Genomic DNA, 27,962 nt, shown 5'->3' with positions numbered 1-27,962 from the left:
AATGTGCAGTCGTGGAGTTTTTATGGTACCAAGTTGGTCACAACACATGAATTGCATTTGAAATAGTTTTTATTAACTATTTTTCAGTCTTACAAAAATATGACAAAATAAATTAAAAGAAATAGATAATCCCATTTCCCAGTATTCCTCGTGAATCCACTTTTTTTTTTTTTGTTTGTACGGTTGTACATTGGAAGAGCAAATGATGTTCGGTAAGGGAGGCCTTCATGAGGACGTCTTCTCTCGTACCCTTGAGGTGCGGGTCAGGTTTTAATGTAGCTGTGGTGAGAACCTCAACATTTCCCGAATGCAATATTCCTCATACTGTCAAGATTATCACACATCTTTTATATAACTGCTGTTGCTTTGATAGTGAGTTGCAGACGGCCGATAAGTCTCCGCTGTCTGAGCTACTGTCCTTTCCCGACGGTTGCCCAGCGCTGTCTCATCTCACCAAGATCCGTTCATTTACTTCAAACAGTACTTATTTAACAACCCCCATCTGAACGACATGAAGTCGCTGTTGCTGCCAACAGTGCAAGGATGAAAGAAGGGATGTATTGCATCATGGCATTAAAAAAAGGATTTGATGAGGCGATGCTCAGCCCTTACCAACCTCTTTATCACGTGTCCCTTTTAACAATAACCAGCCTGTGAGACACAAGATACTAGTTACATGATACGGAGACGATACAAATTGACGTCTTGTCTATTTCCTTATTGCATTTAATGTCCAAGATTTTCTTGCCTGCCAACGGGAAGTACATTTTTGTGTTTTTTTCTTTTTAGGCCTGTGACTGTGACTAAACTTTGCTTATTTTAAAGTTGTTACAGACACATGAAAGCAGCAACACAATTGAAAAAGCAATTTGCAGTTCATTGTCATCATCACTCCTCAATTAGACGGATTCCGGAAACACAAAGTGGTAGATGGATGAGTTGTAATTATTGTATTAATTGTGGGTAAGGAGGTGAGACAAGAGCCAGCTGACAGCGGAGATTGAAGCGACACAAAGAAAAGATGCATAGAGTGGTTTGGGATTATACACTGTGTGCTGCGTGTGGGGGAGTTCATCTAGTCTCACAGTATACATGTGAGTCTCCAGCAACTCAGTGTTATTGCCAAAACCTTTGCAAAATGTGATGAAAATGCATAGTTAATGTTTCTGTATCTCTTACTACAGTGTGATGGACTTCTCTAATGTCACCGTAATACGTTTTCCCTTCAAAGTGTCCCAACTGCGGCCCCTTTTGTACACTGATGACTAGACAATGGAGCGATGGGTCAACGTGAATTCAGCTGTCCACCAACACGTTTACTCTGGTGCCACCTCCTGGAAAATACCTGTTAATGTTGTGTGGTGGGTTTGCTTGCTAGAGTTGCGTGATACATACCATAGACTGTGTTGATGTAGATCAACAAAACATACAGTACACATACATCTTAGACAAGCAGCATGATCCCAAAAATACCCCTTTGGTTAAAAAGGTCCCATTATCAGCACTGTGATAAAAGCAATGCAGCAAATGGTGCGTGTACAAAAGATATGGGGCACAACATAGAAGGGCTTTTAAAACTTGTAAAATGACACAAAACATCTTAATATTTGGGGAATGGCGTAGTTGCTGAGGGTTAGGGGCAGGTGAGTAGATGACACATGTATTTTGTGAATGTTATGAGGCAGCCGACGTTGGTCCTCTCTGCTGCAGAGCGACACAGCTTTCTATGCAGGGCGTAAGGCTTTTGTGCAAATGTTACTTCCTTGACTCTATGCTCGTTTACCAAGTCTGGTAAGAGTTTGTGACGAAATGAAGCCCCATCTGTGTTTACAAGGCGCTGCACGCTTGGAAGGAGAACAGCCGCCTTGCATGCGCCATTTTCCTAAAATCTCCTTCTCCTTTTTTTTGTTTGTTTTTTTTGTGTGTCTTCCCCTTAAACTCTTGGGGGAAATACTGGTACATGAAAACTTCCTCGACTAGCAAATTCACAGGATGGGAAGGAGGGGTCAAAGCTCGGACATCACCTCTGCTTTAAAAATAAAGCTGGTGACACATCAGGGATGCTTATTAGGGGAGGGTTTGCCTTAAGACTAATGAGAATCATTCAAACTGACTGGTATTGCTTTTCCATTTTTTCCACTTCAATATAAAAGTGAAGGGCCCGAGAATCCCTCATAGTTTCAATTAGACAATATCTAATAACCACTTGTGTTTGTCACGTCCAAATCAAAACCCTTCCCAACGGCTGTTATGTTCAAGTGGGAGGCCAACAAGATGCTTACAATCTATGACTAGAAGAAATCAAGAGACACATCTCTCTGCTGTAAAGGTTAAAAATATTAGAAACGCAGCTCATGCATTTCTTTATGTATTGCAGACATGGAAGGATTTATGTATGTGTGTGTGTGTGTGTGTGTGTGTTTACTCGGTCTTGATAAGAGGGCTGTTTTCTTTTGTCTCAGCAAAAAAAAACAACAGTCACCTCTCATTAGTTCCATCTTCCCCTCTCTCTTCTTCAAGTACTTCTGCACATCGCCTGTGGTAGCACAGAGGGTCGGGCGGGCCTGTCGTCACACAAACACACCACTTCTTCCGCTGAGATGTAACCGACGGCATGTTCGTTCTCTGTGGAGATAGACTAGACTTTAGAGCCGGCCGGGTCCACGTCTGTTGCGTGGCCGTTCTCTGACCCTTCCCCTCCAGGCGAGGGGAACTCGTCTGGAACACCGTTCAAGTCAGACCTGGACGGTTGTCTATCCGACGCCTGTGACGATGAGCCCTCGCCGGGTCTGGGCAGCGCGGCCCCGTTCACGCATGTCCCGCCCTCAGATTTCCCAAAGTTGAACAGTTTCCCAGGGTTGAAGGCCTTGCTGGGTGACAGAGAACGCTCCTGGGAGCTGCTACCTGATGATGATGATGGTGATGAGGCTGCTGTAGCTGTGGTGTTAGAGGCTGCGGCCACGGAAGCCGCAGAACCCTCCTTCTTGTTCTCCGGCGACTTGAGGAATTTGAAGCTCAGGAACCCGGGCAGCTTCGGCTCACTTCCGGTGGGAGACTGAGGGGAGCGGGCGCCACTCGAGGAGAACTTACTCTGCAGCGGGATGATCTGTTTCAGCTTCATCACGTTGTTGTTGGCCAACAGAGAGCTCGGTCTTTTGGGTTTGTCCGACCCGCCGCCCCCTCCTCCGCCCCCGGAACGTGATTTGCTGCTGTGACTCTTCTCGTGGTGGTGATCTCCAGAGGAGTCGCCCTTGCTTTCGTCCCGCTCCCTCTCCCTGCGGGCCATATGCTCCGCCTGCCTCTGCCTCTCCTCCTCCTCCCTCTTCCTCCTCTGCAGCTGCTGGTAATGCTGCTGCGCCTGCCGCTCATGCTTCTGCAGAGGAAGAGAAACAGCCCCACAATGTGTTTACTAGAATCAGCAACCCAGCTAACCGTCACAATACTGCAGTGCTACGAAACAAATCCCCCACCAAGAACCCTGCATTACTACTACAGGGACCACTACATCTTTGGCTCCTCTGGCAGCTACTGCTATCGATTATTCTTACAATACAGAACACTGCACAGAATGAAGTGAGGGCGTGATCAATTAATTGAATATTGATCAAACTTGATCCATCTATTAAAACCTCTCCCTGAGATACGAAATGGTCTTGTTCCCTTGCGGTCACATTATTTACCTTAAAGGCCTCCCTACGCTGATAATCCAGTTTAGAAATCTCCTCTCGAACCCATGTAGGAATGTCGGGGATGGCCACGTGGATGACGTACTTCAGGAGGATGGCAAAGTGCTGCAGGTATGAACCGGTAGAAGTGAAATGTTTGGGATGAAACAAAAAAAATTCCAATTAGATCCACGGTGCTCACCAATATTCTTTAAACAACTTGAACTAATTCCTGCATGACATCTAGGACGTGAAATCCGCCTGATGGCTCAACTTCTTTATCAGGCAGAACAGAACTGCAGGCTGTTTATCCTTTTTCCAATTTTAGGCACAGACTGCAGTGCTGACAAAAACTGTATCTAAATATATAACTATGAAAAGAAATGTTAAGAGAGCTCCAATTCATCTATTTGTGGTTTTCATAAAGATTAGCACATTTAAAACCCATTTCATACATTATCATTCATGAGTGTAATATTCACTCTCATTGAATAAGGGATAGTTGATGCTAGTCACCTTTTCGTGAGTATTGATGCTAAAACACAGACACAACCCAACGTGGCATTTATGATACATGTACATGACAAACAAACAAACTGCTGGCGCCCTGAGAAAAGGGTTTTAAAAGCACTTGAGACGGACTCGCAGGAAGGAGCTGTGGTACCTCGAGGATAACGATGGAGATGATGGCCATCTCGGGGCTGAGCCACGGAAAGAGGCGCTGTAGCTGACCACACTGACCAATTAGGTAACAATTCACTATGATGGCAATCAGGCCCATGGCTTCCATCGCTGTCTGTGAAGGAGAAAAGGGAGAAACCTCAACTTTTTTTTTTCTTCCTGCACATGAGAATGCTTTAAATGTAGATCAGGTCAGTCCTGTTCACCTTCTCGTCTATTATTGGTAATTGTTCAATTTGATGTGAACGCAACACAGTTGCAGTTGCATGACATTCAAAATGGGTGTTTAAAGTGTATTGGCTCAATTTACAACAAAGGCAAACTATCGCAGTGCTCCTCTGACCTGCCACTGGCCGATGCTCTCCACTCTGATTCCAAAGGGCCTCTGCAGACCGGTGCAGAGCTTAAAGGCATCGCTGCGGATTTCAATGATGTTGTTGATGAGAGCGCACATGGCAGCCAGAGGGAAGGCCGAGGAGAAGAGCACCACGTAACCAAACTGGACAAACATCTCCTGGTAGTCCTGGAAGGTGTCCTGAAAGGGACAGAGTGGAAGATTAGACCCCAACTCTGTCGAGCAAGTACACTGTCAATGCATCTGGACACCTTGACTGCATTACTGTAGACATAATCAGTGTGCCACGCTGCATCAATTAACTTTTGTAACATAATCCAGTGTTGTTTTCAACATAGAATTGTAACTTGGGACACGTGTGAAAGGTTATGAAACTGCAAAGGCTTAAGGCTTCTTTTGGATTCATGTTACAGGGCTTTTTAACAAACACGCATTAAAAATGGACCAAGTATGTGGTGAATAACAGTCAAGTGTTACCCAGCTAGCAACTTGTGTGGTTAAGTTACTATTATGAACTTGTTTTCTTTCTATTCTAATTGAAACTAAACTGTTTTTAACTGTAAATCTGTTATCCGCAGATTTCATAGGGGAGATTTTAGTTCCACAGAGAAGTTTGTCAATCTGGGTGTTGCTCCTTTCCAAATCACAGAGATCCCCTCCTATTCGCTTTCGAATCCAACCATCATAGAAAATCGTCATCCTTCAAAGCTCTGTGCAGAGTTTATGGAATAAGTTCAGTGTGTAGCCCCTCTTACAGCATATGTCTGCATGCAGCTCTCCATCTCAGCCTGAGTGAGCGTGTTGTTCTCTCTCTCCTCCGGGGGGTTAATCCACGATTCCCTTTTTGTCTTCGGCTCAACTCTCTCTGCGCTCCTGCCTCTTCTTCTGTGTCGCAGGGCTGCGCCGCTGTCAGACAGCAGCGCAGCCCTGGCGGCAGCGGCGGCGCCAGCGGCGGCATTTATCCCCTCGGCCGAACCTGTTGCTGCCCCGGCCGATTCCTTCACATCATGGATGCCATTATCATCGTCGTCGTCACACATCTCAAATACGGAGGCAGGGTCCATTCCTTTTTCCACCATTGTGGGGCTCCCTTCCTCCAGGAAGCTGGTGTGCATGGGCGGCCCACTGCAGCCTGCTCTTCTGTCCGACTTCACAACGACAAGAGATTAGCAAAACCAAGCATCTCTAGTAATGAAAATATAGACGACATTAACAAATGAGCACAAGCACAGCAGCAACTCGCACATGTATGTCACCACACATGTTGTACCTTCTCTATGAAGCTGACCTTCCTCAGCTTTAAACCGCAGTCAATCAGACTCTCCTCCTCCGTCTCTCCTTCACTGAACCTCCCGCTGTCAGCCTCATCCTTCTCGCCCCCCTCCTCCTCGTCGGGCACCCCGCACCCTCCGTTCAAACACTTCTTTTCCCTGAGAGAAGTCGAAGGGGCAGACAGACGTCAGGCGAAACGTAAGCGCGCGCGTGTGTTAACCGCTCGCAGCGGTGTTCTGTCTATTTCCTCAGTGTCCAACTGGCTTTAATCATAACTGCACGCGGGGTGAAGACATTGGCAAGTGCAGATAAAGGGGCTTTTTATTCAACTGTTGTTTGAAACCCCAGCTGAGTATGAGGAAACGGACCAGTCGAATGTTTGTTGTGACCAACGTGTTGGGGATTGGTGTGTGCGAATCCGCGACTGTTGCCACAACTGTTCATCACACACATTAGAAAGTGTCAGATTCTCTCTTTTCTTGCTTCGTTTGTCATCCAAATTTGAAAACACGTATGTATTAAAGTATACTGTATGTTTACTGCATTTATTAATTGAATGAGAGTTCAAACCTTCTATCTAGCTGCCCCAATCCAGGCCTGGTGCCCCTCAGGCCCGGCCCCGGCATGGCCTGATCGCTGGGAGAGGCGTGGGCTTTCCCGGCTGCCAGCCGGCCGTATTTCAGCAGCACAGAGAGCAGCAGGTCCCACACAGCTCGCAGCGTGAGCTCGCCCAGCTTGTGACGCTCGTACAGGTAAGGCTGCAGCACCTCCTTCACATTTTGAAGGAACTGCCGTATGATGAGTAGAGTGGCTAGCATCTGGCGAAGAGAGAGAGAGAGAGAGAAACAATCAAGACACTAAGTGAATATACTGCGTAACTAGAGTATTTAAAGTACACACATAGGATGGAAGGATGGATGGTTAGAGAAAAAGAGGGACAGAAGAAAGGGCATGAAAACCCGGTGGAGAAAACCGTGGGATAAAGGTGGAACGGATTCGACAAATCAATCAAAACACAATTCCGTATGCAGACTTAATCCACAAAAAAATCATGAAAGGCAGAAAAAGGCTTCTGGACAGTTCTCAATAAACTAGAAATGGCAGCTGTCGCTAACTAGGGAACGGCCGTATTTCTGAAAGAACCAGGAGGGAGCAGTGCAGACGCTGTTTTTTGGGCAATGATTCACTGGGGAGGTTCCCTTACCAGACATTAACATTTCAAAGGCCCGATGATGTATTCAGGCAAATTACTGAAGAACACGGTTAAGTAATTCCCACAAAATCTGAATTATTCCTAAACAATCCAAACCAAGAAGCATGTCTTCATCTATTTGACCCAGAGGATATGCAAGAATTGCAGCATTCATAGTATCATGAATATTGGCTTTAATAGAAAATGCAATGCTTCCAAGTCAAATAACACAGAGGCACAATAACCAAGGCACAGGATGAAAAGAAAAATCCACAATGACTTCCTGACGACAACAGACAGAAAGCGACTTCACGTCAATGATGGGAGACCTCAGAGAAAAGAAGACACTGTTCTCCCGCTGCGACCTACTGCAACAACCGGCACGGAGGGGGACAACAACACCAGATGGTTTTCATTTCAGAAACTTAAGGGGTGTTTACCTTAAAGGCAGCAAATGAGTTCCATTCCATTTATATTTTAAATGTTTTTTTCACTCTTGTGTTGTTGCGGTTCTAAGTGGAATGATTATTAAGCAGAAAAGTAAACACGTTGCGACAAATATTTGCACAAGCCGGGCTGTACTCGTTTTCAACCAGGCATGGAAGTCAGGCGATGTTAACTCAATACGAGGAGCTCAATGAGGTGGCACTCTGACCGAGTGTTACACAAAGTGACACGCTGAGTGAGAATGAGAAGGGATGAGCGGTGAGAGTTGTAACGGAAAAACAATTCACACAAACTGCATGGAAGGAAAATGGAGAGAAAAAAAAGAAATTCCGCATTGACACCACACCTTTGTGTCAAAGGAAAAAACACTCAACTGTTGTAACAAGTAATTTTGCCCTTTAATACACGCGAAGAGGCCCAGTGTGCTACTTCAGTCAGAAATCAATCAGAAATTGAGTTTTAAAAAGGTACAGGCTGCCTCCTGTTACCTGCAGTACTTATATTCAATCTCTAGATGAAATATATAGAGGAAATATACTTCCTCCTTGAAATCTTAAGTAACCGAGTCAAGTTATTCAAATGTTTTTTGGTACACTTTGAGCACCGCAGGTCGGACGCCATGCCATCTTTTCTCTATATCTCCAAAACCAGGCAACTCACTCCAAAACAATCTAGTTGGACACATAACACTACAAGTAAGACTGAAAACACAGTATTTTTGTATATATTTATATACCCCGTTAATATTTCGGGGTGATCTATCCTTTTAATAAGCAAGGATTTGTCCCAATGACATTCTGAAATGATCAATTCGGTTTCCAATCGTTTCACGTTGCAAGGTTTTCCCCAGACAAATACAATCAAAACACACACAATGTAATTTCAAACAAAGCAGGTTGGGAAGTTCTTGTCTTGATTGTCGCAGAGCATGCAAGGTTAAGACAGAGGTGGTCAGAAATGAACCTTTGACCTCTCGCTCAGACATTGGATGCACGGGGAGCATACTTTGGACCCGAGTAAAGCCCTGAACATCCAGGGAACAGAGACCACAAACATCTGGATCTTGAGGAAGAGGGGAGGCAGCACATTGATCCGGACCTGCCGCTGCAGACTCCTTAACAGAGACAACACCACCAGCATCTTCCACAAATGGACAAATGGATGAGATGTGCAGATGGATGATAATGGAACTCAATGCATGTAAGCAGAGGGAGAAAAGCATGTAAAGATGGTACAACGACAGATGTTGGTGGCCAAATGAGTTATTGAAGCTAATGTGTGACAAGGAAACATTTAAACTGGGATTGTTCTTACCTCTTTTAGACGCTCCATGTCTTTGAGGTAGAATCCAATGTAAAAAAGGCTAAGATAAGAATTTACAAACTGAAACTGTAAGAGAAAGAAAGGCCTGATGTCATTAAGAGGAAAGTTGGGTGAAAGTTAATATTAAGTTTTCAAAGCTCATTGTAATTAAGAAATTATGTAGAAAAGCCACTCACAAGAACCATTTTGATGATGAGATTTTTCTCATAGGCACTCTGGAGTCTATAGTTTTCTGTGAAAAAAACATTAAATCATCCCTTACCACTCATTACTGTAATATATATTTCTTATAATTTTATTTATGTGGATCTTGATCAAACTGAAAGCTTGACTCTCACCCATGTCGTTGAGCCAGCAGGCGATTTTCCTGTACACCTCATCACATGCACTCACAGTGATAGCTAGCATGATTTTGGGGATGAAGCGAGCTAGCCGAGGCATTTCCTTGATCCCCATCACAAACTCCTGCAGAGACACAAACACAGCTCTTTACCGACATTCTGAAGGAGAAGGTATTTTCTCCTGCTCAAGTACTACCCATAACATGTGCAAATTTGATGTTGATCAGGCTCATGCCCCCTTAATATGAATCTGATGAAACTATATAAAGGCAGATGCAGGGTTAGAAGATTATTGCTACATTTACATATTACAACATCACAAATGCATGCTGACAGCCGACTGACCTGCAGCTCAAGGCAGATGAGCATGACCAGGAAGACAAAGCAGAGGCAGAGGATGCAGATGGGCAGGCTGACCAGCCACCTGAAAACACGCCGCCGCCACGGAGGATAGTGGAACTCCTCACAACCTGTTATGGGACTGCAACGCTTCACTCCCTACCGAGAGAGAGAGAGAGAGACAGAGAGACAGAGAGAGAGAGAGAAAGTTTGAAACGGCCTGAAGGAAAAGTGAAGACAATGGGGGAGAAAGGAGTCAGGAGCCTTAGTTCCTCTGACCCGGAACTGGGGCCGTGGTTCCTCCAGGGATTCGGGTGGCGTGTCCAGTGTTCCCCACTTGAAAGCCAGCTCAGCCCCCCTCCTCTTCCACCGCTCCAGAAACAGAGTGGCCCACACCACGTTGAACAGGGCAAACACCACACAGCAGATGTCACGGCTCGTCTGAAACGAAAACAAACCCGCACAATTGGTCTAGGATCATTGAGCATTTTTCAGTGTGGGGGGGGGATTTAAGTTGCTTTAAGCCTCACCTGGTCTGACTCAGTGAGCATCCACAGCACAAAGCCGATCACAGCAGGATATAACATGGAAGTGGTGTAAAACCCCAGCCAGGCAAAATACATGGCAATCTTCACACCAAAGTAGTCACAGATATCATCTGTACACAAACGGGATAAATGACAAATCAGCAGGATGATCTGGCATATCTTTATGACACATGATGATATGACATCTTTGTAGCAGTAATAGGATAGAGGGAACCCTGAGTAGCAACGGTAATCCGCGGTGCAACAATACTACTCCCTTCCGTCGTGTGGTTTTGTGTATGTTTGTGTTTTATTTCGTTACGCTGACCTAAAGGCTGTTTCTCACAGACGGCCTGGACCCAGGACTTCATCAGCTGACTGAGGATCCTCTGCTCATGGAGAGGAAATAACTGTTGGATCACCCCTCGAGCACTCAGCTCCGAGACTGCAAAAAAAGAATAAAACACAGCATCAAGTAAGTTAGAAAGTGTGCGTTTGGATGTTTATCACTTGCAGGGGACACTTTGTAAGGAAGCCTCTGTCACCAGTGAATGGATGGGTGAATGTTGGCTTATGCTATTCAGTTTTAATGGTCATTAATGCATTTGTAATTTACAAAAGAAGAGTATATAAAAATAAAATATACCATGAAATTATGATTCTCACAGTTTTAATACCAAACCAACTGAGGGATTATTTCCAAAAGAAGTTCAATCTGTCAAAGACAAATATCAAAAAGTGTACGACTACAACTTACTAATTGGCTGGCCCTCCAGGAAGTTGATATTATGAAGCACCTCCCCATGTTTGGCCCTTAGATTGTCCAGCCAGTATTTAATGATGCTCTGCCTCTCCTGCAGCAAACACAGGGAGGCAGCAGTAAACTCAGATGATGCATTGACAGCATATTAACTTTAGCATTTGTCTTTGTCCGTTTGCTTGAGCGTTTTGACACTGACCTGTGAGGTGAAGAAACACAGCTCGCTCTCGATGTTCTCGTAGATGTAATCCTCCTCACCCGAGAAGTTTCGTGTTCCTCCCCCAAACTCGGGCTTCACCGCTTTCCTCAATCCCATCTCCTCAGCACCTCGCAACAAACTGGGGGAGAACAATGCGAGACTGATTGTGTTACAGAGCATCAGATGTCTTCTCCTAATGCGAGGTTGAGTTCTCTTAAAAATGGTGCGTGTTATCTGACTCTCATGGATTGGTTTACTGTTGACATTCATTAATAACGAGTTTTAAAATGTATTATGTATTTCTTAAGCAAAGATTTCAACTTTTTCTCAACTACTTTTTTTCCGTTTTTCTGTTCCGTCTCTTTGTAAATGTTATTTTTTTATACTTTGCACTGTTGGTTCGATAATACAATTTCACATTTCACTCTGTTATTGACATTTGTACCACATTAACCATTCATTAATTTGTCAATAAAACGCATGAACTAAATATCAACAAAGAAAACTCTTGTTGTTAGCAGGACAACTTTCTATGGAAAGCATATAATGGCCTAATCTCTCCTCTAATGCTTTAACCTCATCCGTCTCTCTCATCAGCTCAACACCCATCCGTTCTTCCTCCATGTCTCCTCTCATCCTCCAGCAACTCCGTCTATTCTCCCCATCTCTGTCAATCCACTGTCTCTTTTGTTATATTCCAGGCTCCTCTTGTTTGTCTCCTTCTTCCACTCCTCCACCTTTGTCCCCTCACCCCCTCCTCCCCTTCTGTCCTTCCCAGCAGCTTTGTGCTGAAAATGCAGTAATAATGCAACACCACGCCCTCCGCGCCCTCGGGGCGGACAGCTCACCTCTCTCTGTCACAGGTACACAATGTATATAAAGTCTGTGCACACACATGCAGTCGTGCAGCCTAGGTGGGCCTGTAACATCCATCCATCATGTAGCTTGGGGGCACTTTGAGGGGCAGTGCTGTGAAGTACGATCCGCACCATGATGGATTACAGCAGAAATATGAGGTGCAAGCTTCTGTATCATTGCTGAATACTGCTTAGTGTGCAGCACCATCAAAACCAAGGTCCTTGTCTGAGAAAAAAAACCCAGGCTGTATCTATTTAAGCCAACTGTTTAGTAATCCAAGCCAATAACTGTGAGCGCTTTAAGAGCAGCGCGGCATCCACTGCTGCCGTGGATTTAGATACGATGACCCCTTTTTTATTTAAACTAAAACTTTGTTGCCTTTTAGACTTTCTCTCCCAAATAAATAGTAAATAAAAAACAATAATAAATGAGATTGGAGAGACAGTCAGAGGGAAGGTGTGGACGGCCGAGGGAAAGCACTGCACATAAGGGTTATGCTAATGCAGACACTTAATGAAAACTCAGCAGAACAGGACAGCATGCTGTAAATTGCCTAGTCAGACCTGAGAAATGAGAAATGGATGTGATGTCAGCTTTGAAAATAAGAACACATAACACCCGTGAGTATGTTGATTGCTAAAAGTTGTTTACTCACAATGAAAAATCTTGAAAGGGTTAAATACTTACTACTCGGTTATCGTTTCTATCTTATCTTTTCTATCACATGAAAAGTAGGTCAACCCATCTGACAGCAGGTGTGTTTGTGTGTGTGGAGAGAGAGAGAGAGAGAGAGAGAGAGAGAGAGAGAGAGAGGACACAGCAATCATCTTACTGAAACCCACCGGCACACTTTCAGAAAGCACTCTCTCCGTCCTCCTGCCGCATTAACCTCCCCGTTGTTTTCTCTCTGTCTTTCCCTCCTTGTCTTTCGCTCTCAGTCTCTCTCTTTGCATCTGTTTATCTCTGGCTTTCTTTCTTCAGTCCACCCCATTCCATTCATCACACTCGAGTGGAGTCTACTGTGTCAAGAGGTGAAATGCAGTACGGAACAGCAAGTAGTACCCTGATCCCATGGTTTGCATAATCTCAGTATTTATACACCAGAGTCAATGCTGAGATTAAAATGACCCTGGGCTCACCCCCAATTCCCCTCGAGATGTTTTCAAAACAAGAGACCATGTCTGGGGAGTGTAATCAGAGCCAAGGCAATCCATACAGTTTGGCCTGACTCTAACCTTTCGCACAACTTTAAATAACCTGCAACCAGAAGAGATGCTGATGCAGTAAACCAGACAGCACGGCAGCCTTACTAAGGATTCACTGTGTACGGGCTTCTGTGCCTACTATAGTTGCTGCTAAATCTAAAAGTTAACAATAAATAATGTTATAATCCTACACTTTCAAAGACAATACAACATATTTCTGTCGTAAGCATCCCAACTCTATTAGTGACATAAAAATGACTGAAGCGCAAACCACTAGAGGAAGCAGAGATACAGAATGTACCGTATTATTTATTTAGTATTTCTGTCTTTGTTGTTAAAAGTCGCTGCTTTGATTATGTGTTATAATCTTAAATGTTATAATAGACAGTTTCCTCAATAATTACTAAAATGTGTTTGTGACAAGGCCTTACTTTTCATATGTAGCAGTGACGAAGAAAGCGTAGACTTGTGTGTGCTTGTGATGTCGTATTTGGATGATGAGCTCTGGGATTCCCAGCCGGATGTGGTTCAGTAGCCATAGCAACGTGTGGTCATCTGTAGTGTCTGTGACAGGAAATCCAAAATATAAATACATCTTCAACTTTACACACACATTGCTACAAGGGAGCTCCTGGGAGTTCTCGCACAGTCTTGTGAGTATTTATTTCTGAGGGGGGGGTTAAATGTTGTACTACTAAATACTTGATAGAAAGTTAGGTGATAAAAGAGCTGGTCAACATGGCTCTTATCTTCTTTATCAACAGCATATAACTGTATTGATCCTTAAGAAATGTTGTGTTCAAAAGCAAATGTATATATTTGTGGGGATGAATAATTAGACTTAATGGTTAAGATGTGTGTTGTGTATATGACTTTGGGCTCAGGGACATGATGAACAGATATGGGTTTAGGTGTTGGTGAGGGTTGACCTTAGGCATGTTTTGATGCCTAAGGTCTAAGGTTAAGGTTGCATTTTGTCATCGAGAGTCTTTCCAGGTATAGAAATACAAACATATGAGCGTGTGCTTGACCTGCAAATGTGATGAGGACATCACAGTTCTCCGTGGGCACCGTTTTCATCCAGGACTTGTGAGACATGATGTGTCTCCCAGCCTGCAGCAGCCGCTTCCCAAACAACTTATCTGAGGCAGAGAGAGACAGAGACGGAAAGAAGAACAAGGGGGGAAAGGGGGGAATAAATAGAGAGAGTCACTTTACAGAAAGTAAGGAGCAAAAACGATTTTAACGTTTACTGCAAACCCTCCAAAACTCTCATTGCTGCTGCTGCCCAAACACACAGACACACACACAGGAAGACACACACAGACGCGCACATAACCGCCCTTCTCGATGGGATAAATTTAAATGTCACGTCCGTTGGCCTCACAACATGACACTGGCGGAGCTAATCCTGCCCTGCCAAGACCAGAGGCCACACATTGTCCACACTCTCTGAATTGTCACACACACACACACACACACACACACACACACACACACACACACACACACTCAGCTCAATGCACTCAACACATGCAAGTGAAGCTATTTCTCAGTGTGGTCATATGTTCTGAGTCAACAACCTCCACATACTGTATAAGCCTTGAATAGTAGAAGAACACAAGGCCTCATGTGTGGAATTACCTTACGACATTTTCAAAACTACTGTAAAGGCTATTTCCAACTTCAAATGAACTTTATCTTTGACAGCTAATTCATCTCTCACTGACCCACTCTCATATTCCCACCGATATGCTCTTCAGAAGGGCAACAGGGACAAGCGATTCTGTAACCAGTTTAACCCCCGACCCGGCTCAGCTGTCAGAGGACAGTTTGTGAAAAAACATTCCTCGGGTCCTGAATAATAATGTCAGCAGCCTGGAGAGAATGCCTGTTCCTAACAGCACGGTGGGCACTGAAGCACGAAGCAACACAATAGCTGGAAAGTGGGGCACCTTCCAGGGGTCACACGCAAATATGTTAATAATCCATTCAATAATGATATATATGTGTTTGAAGAAAACTATACAAAGAGACCAAAATATTAAAGCAACATGTCATATTATTTACAAAAGTGAATGCAAAGACATACACTGTCACAAAAGTCAAGGTCATGAAAGGCTCTAAATTAAATCATGATGTCACCGCTACGAGCATCATGCTATAAATCCATTAATGTCTCTGCGTGCTCTATGGAACCAATAAACACCTATCACATAAAAACATCAATGTGCTGCTGTTCTGTGTGTCCTTCTGCTTGCTGGATCAGAGTCGTGTCAGACACACATACTCGGGTTTCCCAGAAAATAGCCTTATCCAGGGAGCACCGAACCAACATGCTGTACTTGCATATGCCTTTTCCATTTTTTTTGCATATTACAAGGTGTACTTCATTTAAAAGGGATCCCTGCTAGTATTGAATAGCCAATTATCACCCAACTCTGCAGTAGCCTTTGTCCCCACAGAGCTTTTGATCCGTTTTAATCAATATTTTGGTTTTCTGACCCGTAATCTCAACCTCCTTTCCAGCCGATGTCATCAGGGGGTAAAAAGCTGTGATAAAACCTCTGTGAGCTATCAGTCCATCACCAACCACAGAAAAACAGAAATAGCAACTAGTTACAAAAGTATTTATTGCTTAAGAATAATATAATTATAATAAGAGAAATGTTGCTCTGTCTTCTGGACCATAGTCAACTGTTTGCACATTTGCAAAATCCTTGATAATATTTCAGTATTGCATTCCTCCAGACTTGATGGCAATGCATATTGACTATTGTGGCTTTAACACAGAATGTATTTATTAGGCAGTATAATTCCGTAGCTGTATAATACTGTTTTAACAGTCCCAACTCCTCATCTGGAAACTCTTTTGCTTTGCTTTGTCTTCTCTTAAAGCACTTTGCGCTACACCCAAAAAAGTTTTATATCCATAAAATGAAGTAAAAACAAATGGTCAGAGATGCTCCCCGGGCAAAAATGTAAAAAGCCTGAGTTTGAAGTGTAATGTTAGTTGCTTTGGATAAACGCGTCAGCTAAATAACCTGTAATGTAATGTAATGAAAAACCCATTTTTGCAGACGATGATATTTTCTGTCAAGATAACTCAAAAACGTTAGTGTTACAAACAGACCTTAGAGTTAGAAGTAGCATTACTATTTAAAGGATCCCTCTTCAGTACTTACAAAGAGGTTGTGACAACTTGATCTGGTTCCACAATGCTCTCCCCTTCTGAAGAACAATCTCAAACATCGTGCAACGGGCCGAGCAGGAAACAGCACGAGGTATTTCTGACTATTTAATCTGGAGTGGTACTTCTAGACGCTGAAATCTGACTACTCGCTCCGCCGTGCTTTGGAGGAAATGCTGCAGGCAGTGGAGCGACATGACAGCAATTCTAATCGAGTCCTGTATTCATCGCTGAGGGCAACGCACACAGCGGACACACACACACACACACACACACTCAGAGTACAGCTAACAGATTCCACCACCTCAACAATGCTTCCGTTTACAGACGCCAATGCTAACCGTATGTTCAGATTCTTTGCATGGATTTGTGTGTTTGTATTTGGTTGAAGATAGACATAAAAATTGTGATGTGATACATTGTCGATGGGACATGCAGGTTACTGAATCTTCACAGTCCATTATCTGCAAATCCTTTTTTTTAAACTCATTTGCTTCTCATTATCCCCAATCGCCCCCTTCTACAATTGATTTAAAAAGGGTAATCAATTAGCATGACGGCTTTTACCAGGTTTGACCTCATCAGTGTTCTGGAACAGACCAGCGTCAAAAGATGTTGTGTAGAGGGAGATTTTACACTGAAAAACAATTGTGCTCAGCATTTGAGCACAATTGTAAATGTATCCTAATCTTAAAATCCTTAAAAGTTGCATGCATCTTCTAAATGTCTTCTAAAATGTCTTTTAATTCCTGCATTTGATTTCACTTTATTGTATGAAATGTTATGATGTGAAGCACTTTGAGTCTGCCTTGTGTATGAAAAGCGCTATACAAATAAACTTGCCTTGCCTAAATATTTTCATTACAGACAAGTTGGGTAACTTGGGTAACTGCCATTGTATCTGTAAATAATATAGCAGTTACATATAAAGTAATCCTAAAAGTGGTTTGGTGGCAGAATGAAATAACATGTGAAGCCCCTTTTGGCCCTTCAGCAGAGACCAGGCCATCGGTGGTGAGCAACTTGTCCCAGAAGTATCACTGATAGAGATGAAGCCGGCGTCGCTCGCCTCCTTTACAACGCGCTGCTTGTTTCGGGGTTTGCACTTATCAGGCAGCAGCCAGGCATAACGAGCAGGGAGCCTTTTATGTGATCTCAGTTGCTCCCTGAAGCATTTCTGTGGGGTGTTTATCTGTGTGTGTGTGTGCGTGCACATAGGTATGTGTCTGTGTGCATGTGTGTGAGCCTGATATAAAGTGCTTGATTAATGGAAACTCATTTGAAGGGCTTTGAAGAGGAGGTCACAGACGCAAGAAATTAACTTCATAATGCATAAACGGTCCTGCTGTTTTTGTGACTTTTCTTATAATTCTCGGGGGCTGGTAACACTTTTTTCTCCAATAACATAACACTGACGGCTTAATTTCTTACTTAGTTAAGAATGTTTTATAGAACCTCATATAAGTTTTCATTAGTTTAGGAAGAAGAGTAATGTATTTACTACAATGAAATGCTATTGGCTGTACACTGTATAATAGTCAACAGTTTCCTAAACACCGTGATATTCCCATGATTGCAAAACGTCAACATGGAAGATTTAACTCAGTCAATAGGTGTCAAGTTTTCAGGTCAATCTCCAAGCAGCTGGAACAAAATTTTGTGTCGGGTTAAAATAATATTATACATAGAAATGTTAAGCCATGACTGGCAAAGATTATTAATTAAATCAATTCAGTAGCATGTTTTACCCAATAATTACTATTCACTTTAATAAAAAAGGAGAACTATGTGGCTTTGAGTATGAGGGAATATGTATAAAGCATCAGGGGTTTGAACGATAACAAAATCAAAATGTACTAAAAAAAGCTTTAAATGAGGCCTCTCTGCAAGTGACTAAACACAACACAAAACAGACCTCGAGGCCCTTAAATAAAATGTGTGCATTTTCTGTATAAATAATCTAATTTCAAGTTAATTTCTTTTAGGTATTTTTTAAAGAAAGTTGTGGCAACACAGTGAATCTATCCTATTGTGCTTAAACAGAAAGAAAATGCGTCAGTTAAAGTGATGACCTGCAGGCTTCTTGTTTTGCTTCAGTGACCACTCATTGACACTCATCTTCTTCACATTAAATCTGCCTTTTCTAACATGCTGAGGATTTTCTTTCCCGGCACCCACACATGGTATTAGCAGTAATAGGATAATAACAGGAAAATATTAGATGTGTTACTAGGTGTTCCATGCATCTAGTTCTGTATGAAATATTATATTTGAGCTCCACCCAATTATCTCATGGTGTGTATCTAGACCGGCGAAATAAAGGCCTCTTGTTTGTCTGAAGACATTTGCTGAGTCACCACCGATGGCATAAAGTGACAAGTGTAATCAACTCTACCTGATAAAAACCTTTCTCAGTAATTGAACGCATAGCATTAACAGGAAACAAAAAAAGAACACAAAAGCAATATATATATATATATATAGTAAATATAGTATATATAGTAAATATAGTATATAATATATAGTAAATGTGGAACAGAGTTTTACGTTGGTTTGGGTTGTCTTGAGAAAATAATGGTTTTACAGCAACAGGGTGTATTTCGTGGGAGGATTTCTATCTTTTCAGCAGCAAGTTTTTTGGACTGTTATCCAGTCAGAGGAACAGAGAAGCAGATAGAGACCCGCAAACAGACATAATTAAATAAATTCCAGATATACTGTGAACTCTGCAGAGACATAGAGGGAATGTAAAAATTAAAAAAAGAAGTCAGGGAAAAGTAGGCCAGAGCATCCGATCAGGTTCAATCTACCAACAATTTCCTCGATTCAAACTATTTCCTGCTCTGACTGTGTATATCGTCACACTCACATGTCACCGACAGACATCGCCCTTTTAAACCCGTTCCCAACCCCCAAAACACACATATTGAATAAAAAGACAACAACATTAGAACCCACACACACGCATAAAATAAAACCGTCACATCACCGTGCATATAGAGCGGTTCAACGGCAACGAGCATACAGTCATTAAATCATGCAGCTGAAATGTCTGGAAGAAATACCAAATCCAAATCCCTTCCACCTGTGAAAATTATGTAAATCAAGCTGTGGATTCTGAAACTGCAGCCTACATGTCCTGAGGAAAAATAAGCAAAACCATAACGCACCTTTCCTCGTATCTGTCTCTGTCTCCTTCGCCCTCTTCTCCCTCCCTCGTGCTTCCTCCGACTTCCAAACACTGAAATGCTTGATAGGTTGTCGCAACGGCCACCTGCACCCTCCCGATGCAAGGTACACAGTCTGCATGAATTCTGCCAGCAAAACACTTTCCAATTCCACGTTCTCTCTCCTTTCTCACTGGCAGCTGCACACACAGATGCGTTTTAGAATATCTGAAAGCTCCCTATTCCCTTTGCAACAGAGCCCTCCACGTGTCTTTTTTGGTTGATTTCACCCAAGTCTGCTCCCCTCTACCACACTGTGGACCTTTCTCCATACTCTCCATATATCTATGTTGTTATCGTCCCTGGCTCTTTCTCTCATCCAAATCCTCCCGCTTAGCCCCACCGGGCAGAATCTCTCAGTCCCTCCATGCTTTTCTTTTTTGCTTCCTCTCTCATAATCCTGCTTTTCCTCCCATCCTGGCTGTCTGAAGAGGTATTCGTCATCATCGCGGACATGTCATTTCCTATGGATGAGGCCATCAAAACGGACCTGTCAGAAACTCCTTATGTCCCTGACACAGAAAGACAAGTCACAGTATGGTGTGATTATGTTTTACCGCTCGGATGCATGCACACACATTAAAATTGAGGTTGATGTGAAGTTTCATTGTTATGCCAGTGTCTGATCATAAAGCAAAATATTTGATGGGTTTCATTACTTTGATGAGAAGAAAAAGTGTCACCAAATTATTACAATGCCAAATTATGGTTTGTATGCTTCTACAGTGTCTCAAAGCACCTCTCGGACAAAAGAACCTGTATGTGATGTAATTGAGATTTGGTACGTCTTTCTTCAGAGGGACATCGGAGGTGTCACATCCGTGACAAATGGGATGAAGATGTCGACGCTGGCGGATGTCAGAAGTCTGGTTTCCTCTTGGGCGCAGGGAGGATAATAGAGACTCGCCCTTGGCCTCAAATTAACAATGATTACATGCGATAATGGAGCCGTCCTTGGATGCAGGCCAAGGGAGGACACAGCAGAATAGTTGATATTGAAGTATCACCTTACTCCCCCAGCCCATCATCTTCCTCCCTTTTTGTCTCCGCTCCTCGCCTAATTTCTCCGTGGTCGGTCTTTCTGGTGTAGCTGGTTAATTTGGGTGAGGAAACGGGGGAATGAGCTTTTCATAATTGTAATGAAGGTGATGTTAAATGAGGCAGATTAAGAAAAGCTACTATTGAGTCAGGTAACAATCATGAAGGCTTGAATAGGGATTCAACACTGCCCAGTTGGTGGAGACTACAACCACAGCCTGGTTATCTAACTGTCTCAATTGAGCATTGTCAAGGGGAGGATCACCAATTATGAATAGGCGAGTGGTGATGATGAATATAGTGGGGTGAATAGCAGCCTTTGTGTAGAGTAGTTGAGTAGTGGACAACTGCCAAAGTGAAGGGAGGATTTTGCTGATTAATGGACAAGGAATACACACAGCAACAACACCAACACGTCCTAGTGGAAACGTCTGTGTGGCATGGAGCAGGTTACAGATCCCTGCAGCACCACAGCATTTTAGAACTACAGACAACGCTACTGCTGCTCGGTAGTGAGAATTGAATCACTATGACACAAATGTGTTATTCAGAACATACATAAGGAGAACACAATAACTCAACTGAGGGAATCTAGTTTTCAGGAGGTCATTTATAAGTATAATCAGCAGATGATCAGCCCCTCTAGTGTGGCGACACAATCCAAAAAGTATCAGGAAAACCGGGTATTTCTATTAACGTCAGCTAAGTTTTGGAGGGCAACATGGCAATGGAAAAGGAAAGTATCATAAAGAGTGAATGTGGAGAAAAGATACTGTAAGAGTGAGTCAGTCAGGCGGATGGCTGTGGATTAACTGATCTTCATGATGGTACGATATTCTATTCCTGGACAGGAAAGATGGGAGGATGTCTCCGAGTCCAATCAATACCCAGAGGAACCAGTGATTATTGTACATTACACCATTCCTCCCATTTCCTTTCCCACTCAATGACGTGCAGAGGAAGACATCTTTAACGATGCTTTGATTCCTTGTGCCTTTCACAAAAGAGCTTGAGGAAGATCGATGCAGCATTTTATTCTCATATATTTAGCTCTGGAGGAATGTAACACGAGTAGCACTTTAAAAGCAGCAGCATAGGAAGTCAGGCAGGAAAACGGGTCAAGGGTGAAAAAGGTGAGAAGGATATTACCCTTCTAGGGCAGGGGTTTTCAACTGACGTGCCTGCACGCGCGTGCGTGTTTGTAACCACCACGCCCCCCCCACAGATATTCTGCCTATAACACTTAATATGTGCAGTTATCAGGGTAGATCACTAACCGCCGTCGCCACGCCCCCGCCTGTCGCACTAGTCAGCGTAATTTCTTCGATATTTTTCACGATATTCAAGAGTAGTCACTGAAGAGATTCAGTGACCTGATTTGTAACCAATCAGGTGTAGAGTGGTGACTGGCTCCGCCCCCTTACTGTCAAAAAGAACAGCGAGCTCGTAGAAAACTCCTTCGAGCACGAGCAGAGATTCTCCTCGCGAGCGTGGAAGTTCACGCTCCGCGAGCGAGCAAATATCTTGCGCGAGACAAAGTTTTGCTCGCGCGAGACCGGACTTTTGCTCGCGGCTGTTTGATTTATGCGCGCATGAACCTGAATTGCGCTCTCGAATTTTGACAGTGATTTGCCGCCATACCCCCCCCAAAAAAACTCACCGAATCTACACGATTCACGTTGGTTTCAAAACGGCGAAGTGTAGCGTGGTTGTTTTATTCAAATCTACATTGACTGGTTCGTCAGAAACTAGAACAGGATTGAGCAAATTCAACTGGAGCAACTGATTTTACAGTTGTCATATTCTCTACATCTTTAGGACAAAGCAGGCACAGTTTTTAAAAGGCACATTAATTATTCTTAATGGAGGTTGTTGTTATCAGAAACATTCATAAAAAGATATTTCATTCTGAAATGCAGATCATATCAAAAATGTACCTTCTGCATCAGAAAGAACAACTGATTAAAAGAAAGGACAGAAAAAGGAAAATGCTGCGCTGTGAACCCACCGCTAAGCTCCTATCTGTAATCTTACGCTGTGTCCTCTAAGCTAATAAAAAGTACTGTTTCCCCAATTGCAGAGTCGGAGAAAAACTCTGGCTGGAGCCCTGATTGTGTCTCTCATATGCATTGAACAAGTCCATTCCTGTTCCTGTACCTCTCTAGAAACCAAACTAATATATTAGGCCCTATAGCCGTGGAATAAAACAGGAGAGAGTGAAACAAGAGGCAATGAGATGAAGAGGATCTACAGTACAGACTCAGTGCTTAAAGATTCCCTCGCTTCTCATTAACTGGGTCTGACATGAACAAGGACAGCGGGAGAAGGAGCTTTTCTCCCCGATGTGTTGTTTGCTACACTTTCCTGGCCAGTTCACATTCTCTGGGGGCTGCAAAGTGGCTAATGTGGAGCAATTACTATGTGACCGAGGCTAAAAATTGCATCCTTCATGGTCATTGTATTTCTCACAACAACCACAACACAATGATATACTGTAGTCACGGAGGATAAAGGACAGGGAGACCAAATGCACTACTTTTACCTTTAGGAATGCAATATCAGTTACACAACAGTGGAGGCTGGTTATTGATCCCGCTGTGATCCCAGAGAACAGAGCCTATATAATAAGTTCTCTGCAATATGTCAGTGCATCCACACAAGGCAGGAGACAGGCAACATCAACAGCTCTCTCACTCGCTCTCTAAGCTTATAGTGCATTAAGCTCTGGAGCGTGCATTATGATTTTATGCATACAAATTGATCATCTTCAGGGCTATAAATGGAAAAAAAAAAGTTTAAATTTTTCACTGAGCATAGATGGGGATTTAGAAGTTGGTTGGCTACAGGCAAAGATGCATTATGGCTGATATGATTATGCCATCAAAAAATGAGAATCTAGGGCGAGTGAATCACCCCTGGCAAAAAGAGGCTTTATCAAAACTCTGGGACCGGGACTTCTTAAATCCTACTGGCTCTGGATACATTACCTACACAGCGGTTATAGGAGGATGCCGTAACCTGAAGGGGTCTCAAGGTCACAGAGGACCTGGATGGATAAAACAAATGTACTAATCACATAAAATAAACATCTATTCAAATGAATGAAGCACTAACTGCAGTGTTTACCTTCGTACCACAGCACCAGAAGCCACTTTGCTGAAATGGCATTTCTAAGGTAAAATGATAATGATAATCAATATGAAGTGTTATCGCAGTAAGGAGCCAGCCACTTAGTTGTATAGTTGGCCTGATGGCCTGCTTAATTATATCATAAAATGTCTTCCCCACCAAGAGCTGCTTTGCCAGAGTAATCCTTCAGTTGTGAGTTTGATCAATCAGCTGAGGTTAATAAAGCTCCAACGCTGCAAGCAGCAAGGTCACCCCACACAGTGGTCATTCTTCCCACTAGCTAATGCATCTAATGTGAAGCAAACGTGCGGCTATGTACTTATTCTGTAGGGGGAGATGCAGAAGAAGGGGATATATCTGGGGGGAGGGAATGGAATGAGAAAGAGTGAGACAGCTAAAGAGATGCAGAGAGATTGGTGTCACGTTTGGGGTCATTAGGCACAACACACTGCTTTCATTATATCAAACCGCATAACATTCATCAGCTCCTTCACTAATGGAGCGGTGCCTCATTCTGTCTGCTGCTGTTAAAAACAGCTCTTCTTTGGAGGAGTTCAGCGGGATGTTTTCCCCTCTCAACACTGCTGTATTTAAAGCAACCTGTGTGACACTGAACCTGACTAAATCCGTCCAAAGCAAAGCTGAGGTATTCTACTCACTTATGAGGGAGCGAGAGCGAGAGAGCAGTGCAGATCCCTGCTTAATACATTTATCTCATGCATTTTGCAGACTGTAAAGTGCACATATTAATGCCAAGCATCAAGGAGGGAGCTAATACAAGTATACATGGATGAAAATGGGCCCTTAAAATGGCCCTACTGCCATAGAAAAGACCTCCTGGATCGGAACATGGGCAAAAAAAGATCTTGGATCAACTTTACCAAACTGCAAAGTTCCATCTATTGTTTAAAGGGAAACATATTGTTTAGAGTTAGGAAGCTGTAGCACAAGTAAAGAATAAGATCACTGTAAAATGTGAATGTCCATGCAAGTGGCTCCTAAACATTAATTACTGAAGTATTTTGGACACGGTCCTGATGAGAGGAACTATTTAGTTTTCATCTCCACACCATCTCAATAAGCCCCAAGTTCCAATAGTCCACAAAAGAAACATTCAACCTGAAGATAAAATGCAGAAGTAAAAATGGCAGAGAAAAGGCAGAGAAAAACGCAAATCTTCTTGGAAATATATTCAGGGATGCAGAATTTTGGTCTACAACTTGCAACTCTTTTTCCATGCTAAGAATCTCAACATATAACACATGTCCTAAATCCCTAAACGACTATGCCGGCTGATTGGCAACCACAAATTACACGACCTGATTTCCGTAACTCAGAATCTTATCAACGATGGTCTCAAAGGGAACACAAACTAATTGGTGCGACGTTTACGTTGCGTTTTCTAATGATGGGCGCTTAATTAATCTTTGCAACGGCGGCTAGTGAGTGTGGGAGTTAAAGAAGAAGATGTCTGAGAGGATCAAAGTCATTCCAGTGTACTGGGGGGGGGGGATTAGGAAAATGTGGTGGAGACAATTCAGCATCCAAGCCTCCAGTGAGAAAAATCCTTTCAGACTGGGATCAAAATCTCAACTGGAGAAATCATCCCGACTTGCAGCGGCGCTAGCCGAGTTTCTGACTGACACGTGTGAGGGCGGTTATGTGATATCATGGTAATCCCACTGAAGTCCCCAAACACAATCCTTCTACCTCATGGCCAATGCAAGGAAATATACAGCGAAAAACCTGCAGTCCAACCTTTAATACTTCAAAACTAGGAAATGTCTTTGTTATTGTCGGAGATAAATAGTCTCTGGCACATTGTTGGTTACTTTTCTGAGGTTGGTGTTCATGCCTTCACTGTCAAACATAATGTTTTCCCCAAAAAAGAGCAACAAATAGAAGGAAGCAAAGCTTAGAATTGACTGCAATTCAACACAAAGCAAGTGGTGCTGATGCAGGGACAGGCAGGTTCTAGACACCAGAAAAGGAAATATATTGTCCTACTTTCTGTATTATGTTTATGTTTATTAGATGGTATTATACTTTTGGGTTGAGGTACACTTTCAAAAAAACTAAATGTGTTCATTAGTGGCATCTTTGTGGCCCTGTTCATTCATTGAATGATTCCAGATATACGGTAGTGAGGCAGCAGCATGTGACTGTAAATGTTTCAGCTGAAGCTTGTGCACATTTCACTTGTTTGTTCCTAAGACTGTTTGACCCTGCAGTCAAAGTGCGTTAGTCTCCATTGGTAATAATATGGCCAGTGTAATAAGAGTTTTTACTGTTACAAAGCAGCCATGCATTGATTTTTCTGGGGGAATTCATTACGTCTCCTGCAGATGTAATACTTCCACAACTAGTGGACTGAAACACAATCGCTCAACAGCTTTGATGGTACAGTTTCATTTTGTTGAGTATCTCAAACGTATCAAGTTTTAAATTTGACCCTCATTTATTGGGGGTCAGGTGTCTAAAATGTTTAGTGGTTTGGTTATTAAGGGTTTGGCACCAGTAAACTCTTATTTGACAGTAGATGTTTGCCTTCTGTGTGTACAACCACAGGTTTAGAAGTCCTCCTCTTTACCTCCAGTATCGCTTCTAAACAAGATGTCTAATTTTACAAAAAAAACTCCCTTTGCTGACTCTCAAAAAAAGAAAGAGGAGGCACCGCTGGGTGCATCAGTCTGCTCTTACAGTCGCCAGCTCAAGTTACCTCGACCAAGTGTGGAAAGGGACGCACATCGGCCGACAGCACTGCTCCACTGCATCACTCTGCAGCAGTGCTCGCAGGGAGCCGAGGCGGTCTGCACCTCACACACGGAAACAGACCCGGCCCGGCAGCTGAGGCTCTCTCCACACGGGCTTAATACTCTGTTAGGCTCCAAAAATAACCTTGCTTGCAATTCTTACAGCAGGACAACTCTGATGTCTTCTATTCTGATACATTATCAGGGTCATGGTGAGTAAACAGAGAGAGTTTGTTATGCTGTTAAGGTACAACATACAAAAGCGGTATAAAACAAACACACAGCAGCACTAACGTTAAAAGTGATGGCAATATCAATAAATAAAAAGCATGCACCTGCTCCATCCAATAGCATGGCAACTGACAGGGAGGCAAAAACGTGGAAATAGCTGGATGACATCATGAAGTTCAAAAACATGTGGTTACCTGGCAGATCTCATAGTATAGACCTAAACACAATAGAATATGCATAAACCAAAAATAAAAAGAGCCATCAGCCAATAGGATTCTGAAAGCAGGCAATAAAAGGTGCAATGGGAAAACAATTATAGCAGAAATGACTACAAGTAGCCTGGGCGAACAATATGGGAATATGTCTGACAGTCATGACAGGAGGCAACCGAGAATAAGGTCAAAACCAGACACTCGGATGTGACAACGTGAAGCCATTTTCCGGGATGGACGATATAATATTCAAAAAGCCTCCTCCGCACAGACACGCGATACAGGTCAAACCGGCTATTTACAGGCCGGTGGTCTCATAAAAGTGGTACTTTTGGGACGCCCTCGTGGAGACAAAAGAACGGTGCCGCGAGGTGCGCGCCGGTGCGGTACTCGTCTCGCTCCCCAGCATCACGTCCACCTGTCCTCTCTCCCTTTTATGCGCTTCCCTAAAACCGCATCGTGCACCCGCAACACTCCCACCTACCCAGTACACCGGAGGAGCCATGTGACGGGGCAGTGCCCGGCTCCGGCCTCTCCGCTTCCCCCTGCGGCGCTCGGTGTCGGTGCCGGGAGCTCTCGGCGCCGTCACCGTTGCCAGACGCACCGGCGGCGGCCGAGGCGCCCGTCGCTGCCGACCCGGTGTCGGGCATGCTCTCTATCAGCGAGGAGCCACGGAAGATGAAGGTATTCTCCGGGGAATTGTGCAATAGTATCGCATCTCAGGAGGAGGGCAACGCACGGGTGAAGTGCAGCGACCGGGGCGGGTTCAATGCGCGTGAAAGTGAAGTGAAGGTTGTCGGCGCGGCGGCGGATCCTGTTGGTGCTCCGGAGCAGGATGCGCGGCTAGATGGAGAGCTCTCCTCCTCCGACGAGTATGGAGGAGGGACAAAGAGAGGGAGGACGCAGGGGGAGGGGGGGCTGGGTGGCGCACGCACACACACACACACACACACACACACACACACACACACACGCTCACCAGAGCAGCCCCATGACAATACGAGTATCGTCCTCGTTG

General features: G+C 43.6%; 1 protein-coding gene across 6 annotated transcripts; it reads right to left on the bottom strand.

Moving 5' to 3' along the window:
• Positions 1 to 51: 51 nt before the first annotated feature.
• Positions 52 to 27,832, bottom strand: ano8b (anoctamin 8b). Of its 6 annotated transcripts, none has more exons than XM_040184076.2 (20): positions 27,429 to 27,832; positions 14,196 to 14,306; positions 13,596 to 13,728; positions 11,102 to 11,240; positions 10,900 to 10,996; positions 10,471 to 10,587; positions 10,146 to 10,273; positions 9,895 to 10,056; positions 9,622 to 9,774; positions 9,274 to 9,400; positions 9,112 to 9,167; positions 8,927 to 9,001; positions 8,618 to 8,752; positions 6,544 to 6,791; positions 5,972 to 6,131; positions 5,457 to 5,849; positions 4,690 to 4,881; positions 4,330 to 4,461; positions 3,681 to 3,791; positions 52 to 3,373 (listed from the first exon to the last, which is right to left on the bottom strand). In XM_040184076.2, exons 1-20 carry the CDS (start codon positions 27,592 to 27,594, stop codon positions 2,639 to 2,641), a joined length of 3,570 nt encoding a protein of 1,189 aa, XP_040040010.2. In that variant the 5' UTR covers positions 27,595 to 27,832; the 3' UTR covers positions 52 to 2,638. The 6 variants fall into 6 exon arrangements, with proteins under 6 accessions (XP_040040010.2, XP_077964325.1, XP_040040013.2 ...); XM_078108199.1 differs by lacking the exon at positions 27,429 to 27,832 and adding an exon at positions 19,525 to 19,678; XM_040184079.2 differs by lacking the exon at positions 27,429 to 27,832 and adding an exon at positions 16,350 to 16,539.
• Between the last annotated feature and the right edge of the window lie 130 nt (positions 27,833 to 27,962).

This window comes from Gasterosteus aculeatus, chromosome 8, assembly GCF_964276395.1.
Source record: "Gasterosteus aculeatus chromosome 8, fGasAcu3.hap1.1, whole genome shotgun sequence".
In the NCBI taxonomy this organism is placed as follows: domain Eukaryota; kingdom Metazoa; phylum Chordata; class Actinopteri; order Perciformes; family Gasterosteidae; genus Gasterosteus; species Gasterosteus aculeatus.
The sequence above is the reverse complement of the archived record's forward strand: the minus strand, read 5'-3'. Positions and strand labels throughout refer to the sequence as shown.

Bases quoted from the DNA above. Each gene is read 5' to 3' on its own strand.
- ano8b (XM_040184076.2), bottom strand. From the start codon at position 27,594: ATGCCCGACACCGGGTCGGCAGCGACGGGCGCCTCGGCCGCCGCCGGT. The intron at 10,588-10,899 runs GTAAGTTGTAGT...CTTTTTTTGCAG, and splicing joins CCTGGAGGGCCAGCCAATTA to TCTCGGAGCTGAGTGCTCGA. The intron at 9,775-9,894 runs GTCAGAGGAACT...CTCTCTCGGTAG, and splicing joins AACCACGGCCCCAGTTCCGG to GGAGTGAAGCGTTGCAGTCC.